We start from the raw sequence: 18,753 nt of genomic DNA, 5'->3' as shown, positions 1-18,753 counted from the left end.
AAATAAAATGTATGTTCCCATCAGTCATATACGGCCAAGGTTAAAACCAAAAATGTCAGTTCAAACAAATACATAAAGCCAAGTCTGCAAACTAGAAACATGAACAAGCTCTCAATGTGAGGTGTGAAAGCCAGGAAGATCAACAACAACCTAACCTAAAATCATATTCTGGCCTGTGAAATAAAGAAAGAAATGTTTGACTTTTTTCATGTGTTACTAATCCATTCTGTATGAATGGGTCCATAAATGTCTTCCATAAATAAATAGGACAAACCTATTTTAAATTGATAGTTTAGTATAGAAAAAAAAATGCTGATATTAAATATACATCTGCATTTTATAGTTACTGGGTAATTTTAAAGCTTTGGTCTACTCATACATGCCACAAACAAAACAGCTGTCAAATGCTTCATTTATTTGAAAATTGTTTACCATCACCCACTTTCTTTCAGAAACACTTATTCACATTTTATTGAAGTGTTACAGCTCATAACATGCTCAGCTGTGGAAGGCCTACTATCTCTCGAATTCCATGGCTCATCTGCAACTCAATAAACTCCATATATACTTTGTTTAATATATTCTATAAACAGTACTTTGATATTTTAGATTCAGTATGTACACAGAGATGAAAAAATCATCATCATCAGCATCATCATCATTATTATTATTATTATTATTATTGTTGTTATTATTATTATTATTATTATTAGTAGTAGTAGTAGTAGTAGTAGTAGTAGTAGTAGTAATAGTAGTAGTAGTAGTATTTAGTCTACTCCATGGAAAAGTAGACTAATAGCAAATCCATGGGAAATTTGTTATCGTGTTCATTATAAGGACTCACATAAAGAAAATACTTTTGAAATTGTGATTTCAGTCTGCATTTACATTTCTAAAGCCCAGTTTAGCTACCACCAAAAATGATTCTGTACTATCATAACACTAATAGTCTTATTATATAACATTCTTATTATATAATGGTCTTTTATATAATGGACCCGACTGGGTTTCTTCCACATATGTAGGCAACCACTGTGTCTTTTTGATATGCCATTATGCAACACTATAGCACAGCTGAAGGTGCATTCAGGAGAGTGCTGTCCAAGTACATAAACTGATGAAAAACCATATGTGACCTGCATTACATTTTGCACATATTTTATGTGGTATTTCATGTACAGTCTAGCAGTTCTGATAAAGTCTGAGTAGGCAATTAGAAGTGCTGTAAATGCTGTTAATACATTCAACAAAAACATTAAGCATTGTGAAAACTATAAAAAAAAGAATTTCATTCAACATTCAAAGAACATTTATCAGTGTGGAGTCAGTGTAGAATATGTGAAGAGTTAAAATTAATTTAACAGATCTTCTAAACCATGGATAAAACAAAGCATAAATCACTGGATTAATGGAAGAATTAAGATAAACCAACATCAAGAGTTGCTGTAATTGTTTTTCTTCAATTTCTATGACATTACCTAATACAGTGTAAACAAAGTAAGGAAATAAACATGCCAAAAACACAGATACTAAAATGCCAAGAACCTTTGCTGCTTTTCTCTCAGATTTCATTGAGTCTGACATGTTCTTTGAGGTCTGAGTCCTGGTCTGACTATTAAGATCTCTTATAGCAGTAGCATGTTTCTTGGCAATAAAGAAAACTAGACCATAGAATATAATTATTACAGCACATGGTAAAACAAAAGTCAACACTAGGTCAACCATAGACCAGATAAAGTAGCTGTTTCCAAGACACATTACAGGACCATCAAAGCTGCCAATGTAATACTGAAGTACTATATTATAAAAAAACAATAAAATCCAGAAAGATAGAAGTACAATGCACATTTTGCTCACTGAAACTGTTTTGTTGTACATAAAAGGTTTAGAGAGAGCAAGATACCGATCAACAGCAATAAGAGCAACATTAAATATTGACATGGTTGTGAGAAAAAAAGACATGAATGTAAAACACATACGGTACAATGCACTAAAAAGCCAACATGATTCAATCATCCAGGTTAATGCTGCAGGGATCACAAAGACTCCAACCAGGCAGTCTGACATTGCCAGAGAGAGGATGAGCATGTTAGTTGGTGTGTGGAGCTGCTTAAAGTGACACACAGAGATGACGATGAGTAGATTCCCACATACTGTCAGAAGAACAACAACCGCTTCACAAAAATAAAGCAAAGTGTATATTCCAGTAGACAGCGATCTCTCTGGACATGAATTCCAGAGGCAGCGTTCAGTATTGTTAAAATTCATCAGTAAAATTCTGTATAATTTAGGATTTCAATATGTAAATTGGATTCAAATCAACAACTCTGATCTAGTATTTTTCCTTTGGAAACAGTAGTGAGAATGATAAGCAGATAACATCCCAAATTCACAATGACAATCAAGGAAATAATGTGCTGAGCAGCTAGCAGTGCTGATATTTGTATGATGTGGAAACTGCTCCCACCCTCTAGTCTGAATGACAGCTTGATACATGTGATGTCAGGGGTTGTTGTCTGGCTAGTGAAAGACCTGTTTGAAACTACCAGTTCAACTTCTCTTTTTGCACAAAATATATTAACCACAAACTGAAACAGTTGAAACAAGGTTTTTAACCCAATGTTCAGCAACGTCTTAAAATGTAACTTTTTGGGATATTGATATGCCTTCCACCACCCTCCATTTATTACTTATTATATTTTATTTTGTTTTGTATTCCATCTTCCTTGATGGGGAAAAGGATGTAGCAAAGAAAAAGGAGATATTTATTTCGTAGTGGGGCATGCTTCAGGAGATGACAGGGCCAAAATAACTAACAAAATCCTAGAATGAAAACAAAGCAGATAACTTACCTAACAGAGAAATAACATATATAAATAAACGACAATAACCTGCCCTAACTCACTGCACCAAAACAAAAGACAAAAAGATAGCTCAAAATAAACATTCACCTCCCTACTTCCCAAACTATGACAAAAATATACGTAGGAATAGTTAAGCAAGTATAACATGCCATATAGACCATTATTTACAATAGCAACCAAGCTCCATACGCGGCATAAGCGATAATCATAACCAGTTTGACAAAGCAAGGGTCAGAATTCCAGAGATCTAGTCCAAACATGATTTACCCAACAAAATATCCATTAGCAAGAATTACACAACTGTACCAGAACCAAACACAAACTCTTGCGTACTCTAGAAGCAATAAATAATTAAATAAACGAGTTCACAAAGTCACAATCGGTGTATTAAAGCGAAAGTAAGAGGCATTTCGTCTTCCCAGCTTCTCACTCAGGTGGGCTGTATATACTGGTGTGAGGTGGGTGAACCAATTGGAGCAAAGGGCACTGCAATCAGAAGACTGTCACCACCTGGTGCGGCACATGGTTGGAGACAATTGATGTAGAGACACATCCTGAAACACAGAGGACATACAAAGAAAAAACTACATACCTGGGGTAGTGACACATGTATAGAAGTGTTAATAGTAGACATGTGGTGACATTCATGTTGGATAAAGCAGGATGCAAGTCATGATGACATACAATTATATATACTAATGTAAAGACAATCCCCGACAACCGATGCAAGAAAAAAAGGAACATAACAGGATGCAGGTGAAATGGGTGAGCAATAATGGTACACAGGTGCTTGGTAAAGGGGCTCACTCTGTTTACATTTACAGCATTTCACAGACACTTTCATCCAAAGCAACTTACACAATTATGACTGAGTACAACTTGAGCAATTGAGGGTTAAGGGTTTTGCTAAGGCCCAATGGTGGGGCTTGAGCCAGCAACCTTCTGATTACAAGATAAATTGCTTTTTGCAATTCCAGCCCCGTTTTACACCTGGAACCTGCCCAGTTCTGGTTTCCTTTCTGGTTCCAGCAGAGCCAAAGACTTCAGGAGGAGATGCTCCATCCCCTGCATAGGACCATCAAGGCATACAAGAGCAAGGAAGAAAGATGGTGTGGGAAGACCCCTGTCTATCAACCAGGAGATTGTGTTTTGGTGGCTATGACAAATGGCTGGATAGGCCCCAGTGAAAAGACTGATCCCTAGTATTTTGGCCTTTACACCATCAGAGAAAGAGTAAATGAGGTCAGCTATCAAGTCAAACTGCCTGTGGGTAGTTGGGTGTCCTCTACCTTTCATGTATCCTCATTCAAGCTGGTCACTGCAGGACCCTTGAATGATACCAACACCATCTGTAGCCCTCCACCTTCACAGGCCATTGGACAGGACTTCACAGGACTTCTGACAACATTGCAGGGTCCTCCAGTATTTGGTGGACTGGGAGGGGAATGGACTAGGTGACATAAGCTGGATATTGGCCAGTCAGATCCTGGTCCCTGAGCTTATAGCCTTTAACCACATCGATCCTTCCAGGACTTGTCCTCACCACTCAGATAAAAGCCCTGCACATGGTCCACGAAGGGCCCTCCCAGGGGGTACTGTCAGGCCTAAGTGGCACAAAGCCAGTTATCTGCCAGTTACATATCATGATCGGATCTGATCTCCCAATCACCTTGTTATTGATCATTGCCTGCATTTATCTCCCATTATCACACTTGTTATTTAAACCTCACAGATGCCCTTCAACAGCAATTCACATTCAGCCTAGGCTGCATCTGATCTCAAGCACTATTCCACTTCTGTTTTCACATTTGGACTTACTACTGCTCAATTAGCTTTAATTTTCTGAACAGTTTATGCTTCTCTCTGCATAATTTTTTTCCCTCTAAGTCAAATGAGATTCAGGGTGAGAGAACACAACTAAAGCATAACAGATCAGGTTAAAAAGGGGAAAACATTGTGAAACAGCAGAGGGATAACTCTGTAACATGAGGGAGGTGGAGAGCGAACATACTTGCGGAGTGCCGGTGCCTTGGACATGATACTGAACTGAATTACATAGGAAAGCCAGAATAGAAGGGATGGATGGGATAGAATAACTAAATATGTTTAATAACAGAATACGACTAACAATACAGAATAGAACAGAGAACAAACAACTAACATAAGAGTAACAGGCTCACAGGGTGAGGGCGAGAACTAGGGAACAAGGGAATTAAACTTAAAGGAAACACTAACGGAGACCAGTGAAACGTTATTAAAACTAGAATCAGCAGGGATTACACCGAACTGGGCTACGTAAAATAAACAAACAATATGCAAGATGAAAACACAGGTAACAGAACTTGAAAGGAAAACCAGACAATGCTTGCATATATCAACAGGGGAAGAGTAACCTAAACCGAAGTGAAGCGACGGGAAAACTCATTATAGGACCGAGGAGGTTGTATCACAGATGGGAGGAAAAAGTGAACTGATCTAATTTAATGTATAAAGTTACCATAAAGTTACTATTGATACCAAATGGTAATAAAAAGGGAAATGCCTGTTCTTATGACTCGTTGCCCATTTTCCACTGAAGCCGTCTGGATGTCACTGAAAGAAAATGTCCATCTTACATCAAACTGCCAGGATGGCTGTGATGGCCCGAGTGCCGCAGGTCAAGGCGCAGGAAGGACAGACCTCTCTTGACACAGGCAAGCATTTATTTACATAAGCTATGAATGATAAATGATAAGGCACTCAGACATAATCAGTGCAGTGTGAATATGATGAAAGAGAGACAAACATGTTAACATAAACATGAGTACAAGTTATAAATGTAAGCAACTCTCATGCTAACACATACAACGAGGTACAATACACAGAGATTTAAATACAAACATAAATAAAACCAAGAACAAGGTGTTTAACAAGAGGGTGTGGCAACAAACAATGAGGCAGTCACTTTGTCAACAGTAAACTTTCACTGCACATGGCAGGTTGTACCATGTGATCATTGGGAAGGGGAGTGTAACCCCCCCCCCCCCAGTGTGCAACTCCCGATGCATTCACATTTGGGACAGCCAACCCCAGGCCACCATGTACATTTATTCACACAAGACAACATGTCAAAGGCTGGTGCCCACCCACCACAAGACCAGGTAGGTCTCTCAACATGTGAGGGGAAAAGCCGAAGTCTGTGCTGCTCCCAGGGCAGTACGGTGATGCGCCGTGGTGGGTCTGACAGGGCCGAAGGTGTGGTGACGATCTGCAGTAGCCATGATGGAGGTGGAAGCACTGCGGCTACCAGTGATAGCAGTAGCTTCAACCGGATGGGAAGCACCATGGAGACCTGCAGAAGCAGCAGCCTCAAAGGGACTGGAGGCACTGCAGTGATCATCAATGACAGCAGCCTTGGTGGGACCCAGCTGAGACGGATGACATAATGCACCCAATGGACAGAGGGTGCACACATTAATGAGGAGGTGCGCCCACAAACTTGGCTGGAGCGGGCTGTATCTTCCTCCTCTTCCTCCGGTGTGGCCACGAGCTCTGGTCTAGGTACTCTTCCCAACTTCCAGGGATCCAGGGATCCAGAAAGCTTGGGATGTCTGCAATAGTGTGTTGCAGTAGTCTAGCTTTAAGATTACAAGAGACAAGAGATATTCCCCTAGCCATGGCTACTCCTGACAAACCTAAGTGTGATGATCCTGTTACTACTACTATGACACCTGTCACAGTGGATGTTACTGTGCCTGTTAACCCTGATTTTAATGAATTAGATTTGATGTCCCGAGAGGACCTTGCTAAAGCCCAGAAATCCGATTGTACTTTGGCACAGTTTCGCCTTTACTGTTCAAAAAGGTGGAACAGCGAGGCATAATAGTCAATATTGTCTAGAAAATTTTATTTAATGACAAAATGGATGCCATTATAGATGGAGACAGAGATGGGGCTACACAGGTTGTTGTATCTCTTAAATATCGAATGCATATAATGTTTTTAGCACATGATTACCCATTATCTGGCAATTTATGTAAAGGAAAACCACCACGAGTATTTTAGAATACTTCTTTTGGTCATTGATTTGGAACAGTGATGCTCAGTACAGTCAATCCTGCACCCTTGTCTTCCATTACCATTGTGTGTGAACCCTTCGACCACATTTTGATAGACTTTGTGAGCCCTGTGAGTGGGTCACTGTTAATTGTTAACTATAATGTGCGCAGTGACTAGATATCCAGACATGATTCCACTCCATTTGCTTAAACATATTATGTCTAGCGCATATCACCTGGTGTCTCAGGGGGCACTGGAAAGGTTCCACCAGACTTTCAAGAACATGCAGAGAGCTTATTGTGTGAAGCATGAAAAAAAACTGTGATGAAGGTATGCCCTTATTACTATTTTTTGTTCGTGACATGATTCAGGAATCTCCAGGGTTCAGCTCTAATGCATAGTTGTTTGGACTGTGCAGTCCACTGAAAATCATATATGAACATTCACCCCCTAGTACTAACATTTCCCTATGTGAATTCACAGCCAAACTATGTGACTGGTTATGTATGATTAGAAAACTTGCACAGTGCAGCCTTAGTGCCTCTCAGAATGCCATGAAAGCCATGTACGACAGAAAAGCTGTTGATCGCTCTTTTGAGGTGGTGGATAAAGTATCAGCATTCTTGCCATTAGTTTCCTTAGTGCACATTTCATGGGACTTATGTCATCCATACATGTGTGTGGGCAGTGAATCTAGTAAGCACATGGAGGATTTTGAGTGCGAAATCAGAGATGTAAATTCTGGCTCTTGGATAGGTGTAAAGGATTCTAGGGTAATTTTTGGCTTGGTTGTTCTGATCCCTAAGTAGCTGCCCGATGTCATGTTATTGCTCTTAATGTTATCCTTAATGGGCTTTAATTTCTCATTGAAAAAATTCATGAACTCATTACTGCTATGTGATGTAATCTGAGCATTGGTGTCAGTCTTATTCCTAGTTAGATTTGCAATTGTGCTAAAAAGAAATCTAGGCTTATTTTTGTTATTTTCTGTTAGGGTTGAAAGATAAGCTGTTTGAGTGGTAATACATGCTTTTCTATACATAATAAGGTTTTCCTTCCATGCAAGATGGAAGACTACAAGCTTAGTGTGGCACAATTACATTCTAGTTTTCAAGTGTTTTGTTTTAAATTGCAAATGTGATCATTATACCAAGGTATTATTTTTAATTGGAGCAACATCATTCAGTGTGCAGTGGTATATTGAGCCTAAGCATTCAGTTCTTTGATCAAGTTCTGTGGGACTTGAGGGTTTCCTAGTTGAAAATGATAAATCTGGGAGATTCACAATAAATCTAGGTGCAGTAGCTGACATGATCGTGCATCTGGTAAGGTAGTGAGGCAAGGTTACTATATTGTGGCACAAATGTAGTTAAAATGAAATTAGGGAATGGTCTGAGATGGCATCTGACTGGGATAGTATAACTACATTCTCTATGTCTACATTGTATGTCAGTACTAAGTCAAGCATATGTCCACCAGAATGTGTGGACTCTCTTATATATTGAGTGAAACCAATTGATTCTAATATAAAACTATCTCAGAGGGTGTTTAGTTAGGAATCTAACATTTAGTAAACCCAGCTTTAGATAAAAGGTGCAGGCAGTGTTCTGTGAATCAGTTACTTTAATACTAATTATGTTATTGAGGCATATTTTTCTTTGTTGACAGTGTCAATATGATAAACCTTGGGTGACGTCATGTAGCGACCAGCAGATGGTTTGTTAAGCCTCTTTGTCTCCTGCCTGGCCTCTGCTCTGGATTGTCACAGATTAACTAGGTCTGTCATGAGGCTATGGCTTATGTTACAGGAAAGGAGAGCAGCACCCTTTCTAGTAGGATCGATAGCATCCCACCCTAAAAGGCCAAGCTTGCCCTCGAATGTGCTCCAATTATCTATAAACCCCACATTGTTTTGTAAGCACCACTTGGGTATCCAGCAGTTCAGCGAAGTTAACTGGCTGTATGTTATATCGCCACGCCACATTGGTATGGGACCATAGCTACTACAGCATCGAACATTGCCTTCACTAATTGACACACCTCTTCAATGTTATTTTTAGTTATCTCTGACAACATCATTGCTCTCATTCTGAAACTCCCCACTCTCTTCGCAAACATCCCCTTTCATACCTCGGTTTTGTAACACGACATTAATGTGGGTTCCTACTCTTCAATTAAGCAATATCCTTATTGTGTTAACCCCCAGAAAGGTGAATTGCCTGAAAACGAAACCAAAATCTTCTTGAAACAGGTCTCACCATTCCCAGTACTAGCACTTATTGTTCACCAACTGTCCAAAAACCCAACTGAACTTTTTTTTGCACTGATTAACATAAGGTAAACGATGTGACTGTACAAACATTGCAAGGATAGAATCAGATCAGCTACTTATATGAGTAAAGTTGGGTTGCTAAAGGGTTACTGGCAAGTGCAAATTATGTGTCCTTCCACTGATATCTCAGATTTCTCCACTCTGGATCAGTTTTTATAGTATACTGTTATGGCTTTCGGCCTCAAAAACTCCTCGTCCAAGTTGCCACTGTTGGGCCCTTGAGCAAGGCCCTTAACCCTCAATTGCTCAAGTTATACTCAGTCATAATTATAAGTCATTTTGGATAAAAGTGTCAGGTAAATACCATAAATGTAAAATTGTGTTTAAAGTGCCCAAATACATTATTGTAGCCCAGTTTTGCTGAAATAAAAATAACTCTTCTCAGCTCTAACTAGATAAATCCTGTAAGTATTGTTATTAGGCTCAAATGTCCTTCCTCCACATGTACAGTCAATCACTGGGTTTTTATGAAACACTGTAGCACAGCTGAAGGGTCTTTAAGGAGAACACTGTCCAATTCTGTATAAATGCCTCATGGACATTCATATGTGACAAGTATTATATAATGCACATATTATGTCGGTTATTTCTAGTACAATCTGAATAGACATATTGTATAGAATAGGTGAAAAGTATAAATACATTTATTAAAATAAGTCCTTCAAAACTATAAGTACTGTGACAATTGTAAAACCAGCTTCATTCATCAAAGAACATTAATCAGCGTGGAATCAGTGGATAAGATCTGCAGAGTTAAAATTAATTTAACAGATCTCCTAAACCATGGGTAAAACAAGGCATAAATCACTGGATTGATTGCTGAATTAAGGTAAACTAACATCAACACTTTCTGTAATGATTTTTCTTCAATTTCTATCACATTACCTAATACACTATAAACAAAGTATGGAAGTAAACAGGCCACAAACACAGACACTAAAATACCAAGAACTTTTGCTGCTTTTCTTTCAGATTTCATTGAGTCTGTCATGTTCTTTGAGGTCTGAGTCCTGGTGTGACTATTAAGGTCTCTAATAGCAGTGGCATGTTTCTTGGCAATAAAAAAAACAAAAACATACAATGTGATTATTACAGAAAGTGGGATAACAAAAGTCAACAGAAGATCGACCAGAGACCAGATAAAAAAGTTGTATCCAGGACATGTTACAAGACTTCCAAAGGTTCCATTGAAGTGCTGAAGTGCTATATTATAAAAGAACAATACAGTCCAGATGGATAAAACTTCAATGCACATTGTGCTGAGTGAGAGTGTTTTGTTGTACATAAAAGGTTTAGAGAGAGCAAAATACCGATCAACAGCAATGAGGGCAACATTAAATATTGACATGGTTGTGAGAAAATAGGAAATGAATGTAAAACATATACGGTAAAATGCAGTAAAAACCCAACATGATTCAATCATCCAAATTAATGCTGTAGGGATCACAAAGACTCCAACCAGGCAGTCTGACACAGCCAGAGAGAGGATGAGCATGTTAGTTGGTGTGTGGAGCTGCTTGAAGTGACACACAGAGATGATGATGAGCAGGTTTCCACACACTGTTAGAAAAACAACAGCTGCTGCAGACACATATGATAACACATATATTACAGTAGATACAGATCTCTCTGGACAGGAAAACCTGTGACAGTAATCAGTTTGGTTAAGATTCATTAGTAAGATTATGTATAATTTAGCATTTCAACATTTAAATTGGATTAAAATCAATAACTCTGATCTATTATTTTCCCTTGGAAACAGTAGTGAGAATGATAAGCAGATAAAATCCCAAATTCACATTGACAATCAATGAAATGATGTGCTACGCAGCTAGCAGTGCTGATATTTGTATGGTGTGGAAACTGCTCCCACCCTCTAGTCTGAATGACAGCTTGATACATGTGATGTCAGGGTTTGTTCTCTGGCTAACAGATCAACTTCTCTTTTGGCACAAAAGATAATGATGGCAGATTTGGACATTTTTGAAGGTACATTTTTAATCATTTTCTTGTTTCTCCCCTAAGTCTTTAAACCCTTTGTTTTATTGTTCCAGTTCTGCATGTATGTGACAATTCATTGCCTCTGTTTACTTTATATTATTTGTAATTTCCATTTTCTAGTTTCAGTTTCCTTAAATTCTGGCCTTGCCCTGTCATGATGAAGGTGGTGTGTTTCCTTCCAGGTTATGTCCTGTAGATATTGGTGGGAGACCATGTCCAGGGATGTGCATATATTACATCACGATGAACTCATTCCTATAATATCATCATAGTCTTGACTGCTATAGACCATTTCTCTATGCCATATTATGTCAATTCCAATGGTACCCTCTGCTTTTGAGATGGTAGAGCCTTTTTTGAAGGTTTTGTGGATATTATACATTAATAGTATACTTGAGGAGGACATTCTATCAGACCAATGTCCCTACGTCACCTACCTAGTTTGGCACTCATTCATGAAATGTTTGAAAGGTTTTTTCCCATCTGAAAAGGACCCAAAGATATAGAAAGAATGGATATATGACCCATTTACTGTTGAATCATCAGCTCTTCCACTGGAACAGGAGGCCATCCTACTGGATCTAAATATGATGGATTCACATCAGAATCTGTCCCATCTTTCTGGATCACACTTGCCTGTTCTGGCCATAAGTTTGTTTGGTTTTTTTAGCTTTGACAGACACCAGAACAGGGCTTCATAATCAACTGGATGCCAAAAACACACTGATTGTCACTCATAGACATAACACCACACTACGAACACATTTTCGCAGAGAATCAGGTGAGTTAACAGGTAAATTAGTATGTTATATATAGATATACACTCACCTACCACTTTATTAGGTACACCTTACTAGTGTAGAGTCTTTTTCCTTGTGTCAAATGACAATGCAGACTCTAAATGAACCTTTGACTTAATTCAATTAACAATGCTGAGGAACAAGTCAGTACAACGACTCTCTTCTCACAAATTCCTCTTTTAACTGGAACTAGGTAGACTCCTGCATGCTGATTGGTCTAGTCACAGAACACTTACAACTATGGTAGCTCATAGCAACAAACAGGACCGTCATTTATTCAAATGATCTACAGCTACTATCAGGTTAGACCTACTTTTGCCTTCAGAACTGCCTTAATTTTTCATGGCACAGATTCAACAAGGTTCTGGAAAGATTTCTCAGAGATTTTGGTCTATATTGACATGATATCATCACAGTTGTAGATTTGTCAGCTGCACATACATGATGTGTATTTTCCATTCCACCACATCCCAAACGTGCCTATTGGATTTAGATCTGGTGGATATAGATCTTTGTGACTGTGGAGGCTCTCTGAATATACTGAAAATTGTGTTCAAGAAACCAGTTTGAGAGGATTTGAGCTTTGTGACATTATCCTGCTGGAAGTAGCCATCAGAAGATGGTACACTGTTTTCATAAAGGGATGAACATACTCTGTGACAATTCACAGTTAGGTTCTGGCATTGAATGGTGCTCAGATGGTGTTAAGGTGCCCAAGTGTGCCAAGAAAATATCTCCCACACCATTACACCACCAGCAGCAGATGGAACCATTGCTACAAGGCAGGATGGACACACGTTTTCATGTTGTTTGCACCAAAGTCTAACCATACCATCTGAATCTTGCAGCAGAAATTGATACTCATCTGCTTCAAAGTTTGATGAGCTGTGCATTCAGATATGCTCTTCTGCATACCTCACTTGTAATAAGTAGTTATTTGAGGGACTATTGCCTTTAGCAAAACAAGTCTGACCTCTGACATCAACAAGGTATTTTTGCTCAGAGAACTGCTGCTCTCTAGATATTTTTTCTTTTTAGGGCCATTCTCTATGAACCATAGAGATGGTTGTGGTCTAACACCCTAACAACCATGCCATATTCAAAGTCAGTTAAATCACCTTTCTTCTCCATTCTGATTCTCTGTTTTAACTTCAGCAGGTCATTTTGACCTAAATGCATTAAATTGCTGCCATGTGATTGACTAATTAGATATTTGCATCAGGATAAAGGAACATAAGAAGTTTGAGAAATGCCAAGGGCTGAAGGTGAATGAAGAAAAATATATAAATAAAAATAAATAAATAAATAAATTATTTACCTCCAGCCCTTGGTATTTCTCAAGCTTCTTGTGTTCCTTTTTTCCTGATGTTGCTATCAATCAGGATTGCCATATCCATCACTACAACCCTCTTCTGCTTTTTGTCCACCACTACTATGTCCGGTTGGTTAGCCATTACCATCGTGTCTGTATCTGTAAGTCCTACAGGATCTTAGCATGGTCATTTTCCACCACCTTTGGGGGTGTATTCCACTTTGACCTTACATCTTCCAGCCAGTATTCAGCACAGATGTTTCTGTACACGATACCAGCCACTTGGATATGGAGTTCCATACTGCCTGCTAGTATCTTGCATCCCACTGTTATGTGCTGGACTGTCTGAGGGGCATCTCTGCACAGTCCTGCCTGGTGTGATAGATTCCAGCCTCTACTGATCTCATGTTTAGCACTTGTTCCTGTGCTGCCTGATTAATGCCTCTGTGCTGTCTTTCAATCCATCCTTTTCCAGCCATTGGCAGGATTTCTCCATATCAGACACTTCCGCTATCTGCCATTGGTACATACATACATCATCTGTCACAATGGCAACATCAAGACTGACATCTAGGCTCTCATCGGAAAAGCCACAACCATTTTCCAAACCTGTGGACATCAGTTTCTATCTCATTTAATATCAAGCGGTGGCTGTACACATCTATCGTCATTCCGACCATAATCTACATGGAAACATGGAAGATGTCCACGAGTACCACCATGGAGGTCAATGTTTTCCATCACCGCTGTCTGCAACGGGTCCTCAATATTCGATACACCAACCACGTTCCCAACGCACAAGTGCTGCATTGCCATGGATCGACTAGACTTCATTTCAGTATTGTGAGGCGTCTACTCCAGTTAGCTGGTCATATTCTGTGTATGCCCAGACATTTCATACCCTGATTGGCCTTGCACTGGGACCCAGCTACATGGGCCAGAGGCCGCCTTCAGAATACCTGGTAGTGAATGTTCATGAACAATCTTAAGATGGTCAATACATCCTGGAATGAAGTTGAAATGCTCACAGAATACAGACACCAGTAGTAGGACCTTGTCACTCAATGTGCATAAATGCATGGGAGGACAAAGTAACTCAAGGTTTGTTTATGCAGAAGGTTTGTTTATTAAACAAACTTATTTATTTATGCAGAATGCACAAAATTGTAGTGAATTACACGTTTTCCAGAGAAACAGGAGGTCCTCTCTGTCCGAAACATCCCGTTTCTCTGGAAAATTTGTACTTCGTTACAATTTTGTGCATTCTGCATAAACAAAGACTTGACAAGATGTAGCCATGCCCATAAATAAATATGAAAAAAACTATCCCAATGATTATACATAGTTTATCTAATCTTATCATAATTTATTTTAGATAAAATATTTCCATCAAACATGCAATAATGCATATTCTCAGATATTTACTGTGTTATTTTAAAGCTGTGGCTTAAACAAACACAAAATCACTGTCAAATGCTTTATTAATTTTAAAATAGTGATCAGTCAAACAGCTTGTTTGACAAAAACTATTAATATCATATTTGATTAAAGTGCCAGAGCCCATCATGTCTGCATATATCAGTTGAAGAAGGCTGTTAGTTTCTAGCATCACTAGATTTGCTTGCAACTGAGTACAGAAATATTAGCAGTGCTAACTACATATACATTTTATTGAAGATCTTCTAAAGCACTTGGGATTTTAATTCAATATATAAAACCAGTTATTACTAAAAGTCCTTCCTCCACATGTACAGTCAATCACTGGGATGTAATGAAACACTGTAGCACAGCAGAAGGGACTTTAAGGAGAAGACAGTCCAATTCTGTATAAATGACCCAATGGACATCCATATGTGACAAACAGGTGTAAATACATTTATTAAAATAAGCCCTCAAAAACATCAAGTACTACGACAGTTGTAAAAACAATCAAAGAATGTTTATCAGTGTAGAATCAGTGAAGAATATCTGAAGAGTTAAAATCAGTTTAACAGATCTCCTAAACCATGGATAAAACAAAGCATAAATAACTGGATTGATTGCTGAATTAAAATAAACCAGCATCAACACCTTCTGAAATGATTTTTCTTGAATTTCTATGACATTACCTAATACACAATAAAGAAAGTATGGAAGTAAACAGGCCAAAAACACAGACACTAAAATGCCAAGCACTTTGGCTGCTTTTCTCTCAGATTTCATTGAGTCTGACATGTTCTTCGATTTCTGAGTTCTGGTGTGACTATTAAGATCTCTAATAGCAGTGGCATGTTTCTTGGCAATAAAAAACACTTGACCATACAATATAACTATTACAGAAAGTGGGAAAACAAAAGTCAACACAAGATCGACCAGAGACCAGATAAAAAAGTTGTATCCAGAACATGTTACAAGACCTCCAAAGGTCCCATTGAAGTACTGAAGTGCTATATTATAAATGAACAATACAGTCCAGACTGATAAAACTATAATACACATTGTGCTAAGGGAGACCGTTTTGTGGTACAGAAACGGCTTAGAGAGAGCAAAATACCGATCAACAGCAATCAAAGCAACATTAAATATTGACATGGTTGTGAGAAAGCAGGAAATGAATATAAAACAAACACGGTACAATGCAGTAAATATCCAACACGATTCAATCATCCAAATTAATGCAGTAGGGATCACAAAAACACCGATGAGACAGTCTGACACAGCCAGAGAAAGGATGAGCATGTTAGCTGGTGTGTGGAGCTGCGTGAAGTGACACACAGAGATGATGATGAGCAGGTTCCCACACACTGTTAGAAGAACAACAGCTGCTGTAGACATATACAATAACACATTCAGTGCAGAATATACTGATCTCTCTGGACAGGAAAACCAGTAACAGTAATCTGTTTGGTTAAGATTCATCAGTAAGGATCATGAATACAGCATTTAAATTGTGTTCAAAATAAAAATTCAGATCTTCATTTTTTTCTTTTCTATAGAGACAGTAGCATGAAGGGTAAGGCTCTAACAACTTGAACTCACAATCACATGTGTTATGGGTTGAGCAGCTAGTTATGCTGATATTTGTACCTCTCAGAAACTGCTCCCACCCTCCAGGCTGAAAGAATCATGTGATGTCATGGGTTCTTCCCTGGTCTGCGAGGAGCCCATAGGTAACTCATGTTAAAAACAAATGATGGTTATAGTGAGATCAGGATTAAAAACAGGTGGATATGGCAGGAGAGCTAGTGGATGTGATGGAAGAGAAGGTGCATGTGATGGAGAAGCTGGTGGGTGTGATTGAGGAGCAGGTGGATGTGATGGAGGACCTGTTGCATGTGATGGAGGAGCAGGTGGATGTGATGGTGGATCTGGTAAATGTGATGGAGGAGCAGGTGGATGTGATGGAGGACCTGATGAATGTGATGGAGGAGCAGGTGGATGTGATGGAGGACCTGATGAATGTGATGGAGGAGCTGGTGGATGTGATTGAGGAGCTTGTGGATGTGATGGGGTTAAGACACTGGTGAAGAAGGGCACTGAAGCAAGTTGGGTGATAAGGATATGACACTCGCTGGCAAAGCATAAAAAAGTATAAAAAATTAAATTAATTCAAATAAATAATATACACATCCCCCCAAAAATCAAAGATGAGAATAATCAGAATAAACCTGATTTTGATGATTAGCCACTGAAATAATGATGTGTTACACTGAATTAAGGATGTCATACACTGAGGTCATCATGTTATATACTGAGATCATGATGTGTTACACTGAAGTGATGTTATACAGTGAGGTCATGATGTGCTACACTGAAGTAATGATGTTATACACTGAGATCGTGAAGTTATACATTGAAGTAATGATGTTATACACTGAGATCATGAAGTTATACACCGAAGTAATGATGTTATACACTGAGGCCATGATGATATACACTGACGTTATGATTTTATACACCGAAATAATGATCTTATACACTGAGGTCATCATGTTATACACTGAGATCATGATGTGTTACACTAAAGTGATGATTTACACTGAAATCATGATGTGTTACACTGAAGTGATGTTATACACTGAAGTGATGATTTTATACACTGAAGTAATGATGTTTTACAGTGAGGTCATGATGTTCTACACAATTACATGATTTTGAGGCCCTCCTTTGTATCCATGGGGGAGAGAGGGTGTAACAACATCTTAATTCTATCCAAAAAGTTATCTTATTCTACCAAGTATTTAATCTTAATTACATAGTAGTACCGAAGGTAGTTTGTTATTATTAGTGCCTATCTACAACACTATGGCTTAGTTATGGCATATTATGAAATGATCAGAACTGGATGTTTATGAGCTGTGTTGTAGCCAATTTAAGCATCACAGAGTAGTTAATAAAGGAGATTAGGGTTGGGGCAGCTTTGTAGCCATTCCATTCCATATTTATGTTTTATTCTGTATTCTCACATTTTTCATATTTATTTACTAAATGTCCCCCATAATATATATTTTATTATAAACTCACCCACCCACACCCACACACACACACACACACACACACACACACACACACACACACACACACACAAATAACATTGTAGTAAAGTACACAAGTTTTGAGAGAAAGAAGAGGTTTCAGAGGTCCTTCACCAACTGCGCAAGCAAAGTGCTTCTCAAGTTCTAAGAGGTAAAAGTACATCTTTTAATTCAGTAAACTGCAGATGCATCCTGGAATCTTCTTATATATAAAACCCACATGTTTTGCTGGTTGAATATTTACTCTTTACAATTGATTATAAATCAATTTTTAAATATTCTTAAATTTGATCATATATGCATATTTTAGTTATACATTTCATTTTTATTCCGTTTCTATAGACCAATAACCTAGTGAACTGTTCAGTTAGTCTAGAATGTCACACATGCAATGACCAATGTATAATGTAATGTAATGTATAATATATTTGGGAAAATAAAACATTCTGATTCTCATCAAGAAAGTTACCTGATTTTGATATCCAAAGCCAAAAATGAAGTTATTTTGAGTATGACTTTCTTCTGACACCAACCAATGTATCCTGTTTCAGTACAGTCCAAGCTGTGGTGCATAGACCATATTACATTTGATAAAGTGCATAGACCATATTACATTTGTGGTGCATAGACCATATTACATTTGCTATATGCTTTCCATTGATGTTCCTTATTGGCAGGTATTGATGGTTTTAGTGAAACAATCAGAATCAACAATTCTCACTCCATTTGTTTGCACTCACACAAGCACACACATTCTTGCACTCTCACTCTTGCTTTTCAAGCTCATTTTTTTGAGTAGGTAATTAAACTGGTGTAAATGAAATGGTATTCAACTCACAAACCTAAAGTACTCATGCACAAAATACAATGATCAAATTAATTAAAGAACATT

The 18,753-nt window shown here is 38.3% G+C and overlaps 3 protein-coding genes across 3 annotated transcripts; all 3 read right to left on the bottom strand.

Moving 5' to 3' along the window:
* Positions 1 to 1,299: 1,299 nt before the first annotated feature.
* Positions 1,300 to 2,271, bottom strand: LOC118241822 (trace amine-associated receptor 13c-like). Its single transcript, XM_035529058.1, has one exon. The coding sequence runs from the start codon at positions 2,266 to 2,268 to the stop codon at positions 1,300 to 1,302; it is 969 nt and encodes a 322-aa protein (XP_035384951.1). The 5' UTR covers positions 2,269 to 2,271.
* Positions 2,272 to 9,940: 7,669 nt separating this feature from the next.
* Positions 9,941 to 10,921, bottom strand: LOC113590423 (trace amine-associated receptor 13c-like). Its single transcript, XM_027030554.2, has one exon. It carries the CDS (start codon positions 10,907 to 10,909, stop codon positions 9,941 to 9,943), a length of 969 nt encoding a protein of 322 aa, XP_026886355.2. The 5' UTR covers positions 10,910 to 10,921.
* A 4,355-nt stretch (positions 10,922 to 15,276) lies between these two features.
* LOC118241815 (trace amine-associated receptor 13c-like) lies at positions 15,277 to 16,245 on the bottom strand. Its single transcript, XM_035529044.1, has one exon. The coding sequence runs from the start codon at positions 16,243 to 16,245 to the stop codon at positions 15,277 to 15,279; it is 969 nt and encodes a 322-aa protein (XP_035384937.1).
* Positions 16,246 to 18,753: the final 2,508 nt, after the last annotated feature.

Source organism: Electrophorus electricus, chromosome 8, assembly GCF_013358815.1.
Source record: "Electrophorus electricus isolate fEleEle1 chromosome 8, fEleEle1.pri, whole genome shotgun sequence".
NCBI lineage: Eukaryota > Metazoa > Chordata > Actinopteri > Gymnotiformes > Gymnotidae > Electrophorus > Electrophorus electricus.
Note: the sequence above shows the minus strand (reverse complement) of the source record. Positions and strands in the feature narration are given on the sequence as shown.

Coding starts and splice junctions, on each gene's coding strand:
- LOC118241815 (XM_035529044.1), bottom strand. CDS start 16,245: ATGAATCTTAACCAAACAGATTACTGTTACTGGTTTTCCTGTCCAGAG.
- LOC113590423 (XM_027030554.2), bottom strand. CDS start 10,909: ATGAATCTTAACCAAACTGATTACTGTCACAGGTTTTCCTGTCCAGAG.
- LOC118241822 (XM_035529058.1), bottom strand. CDS start 2,268: ATGAATTTTAACAATACTGAACGCTGCCTCTGGAATTCATGTCCAGAG.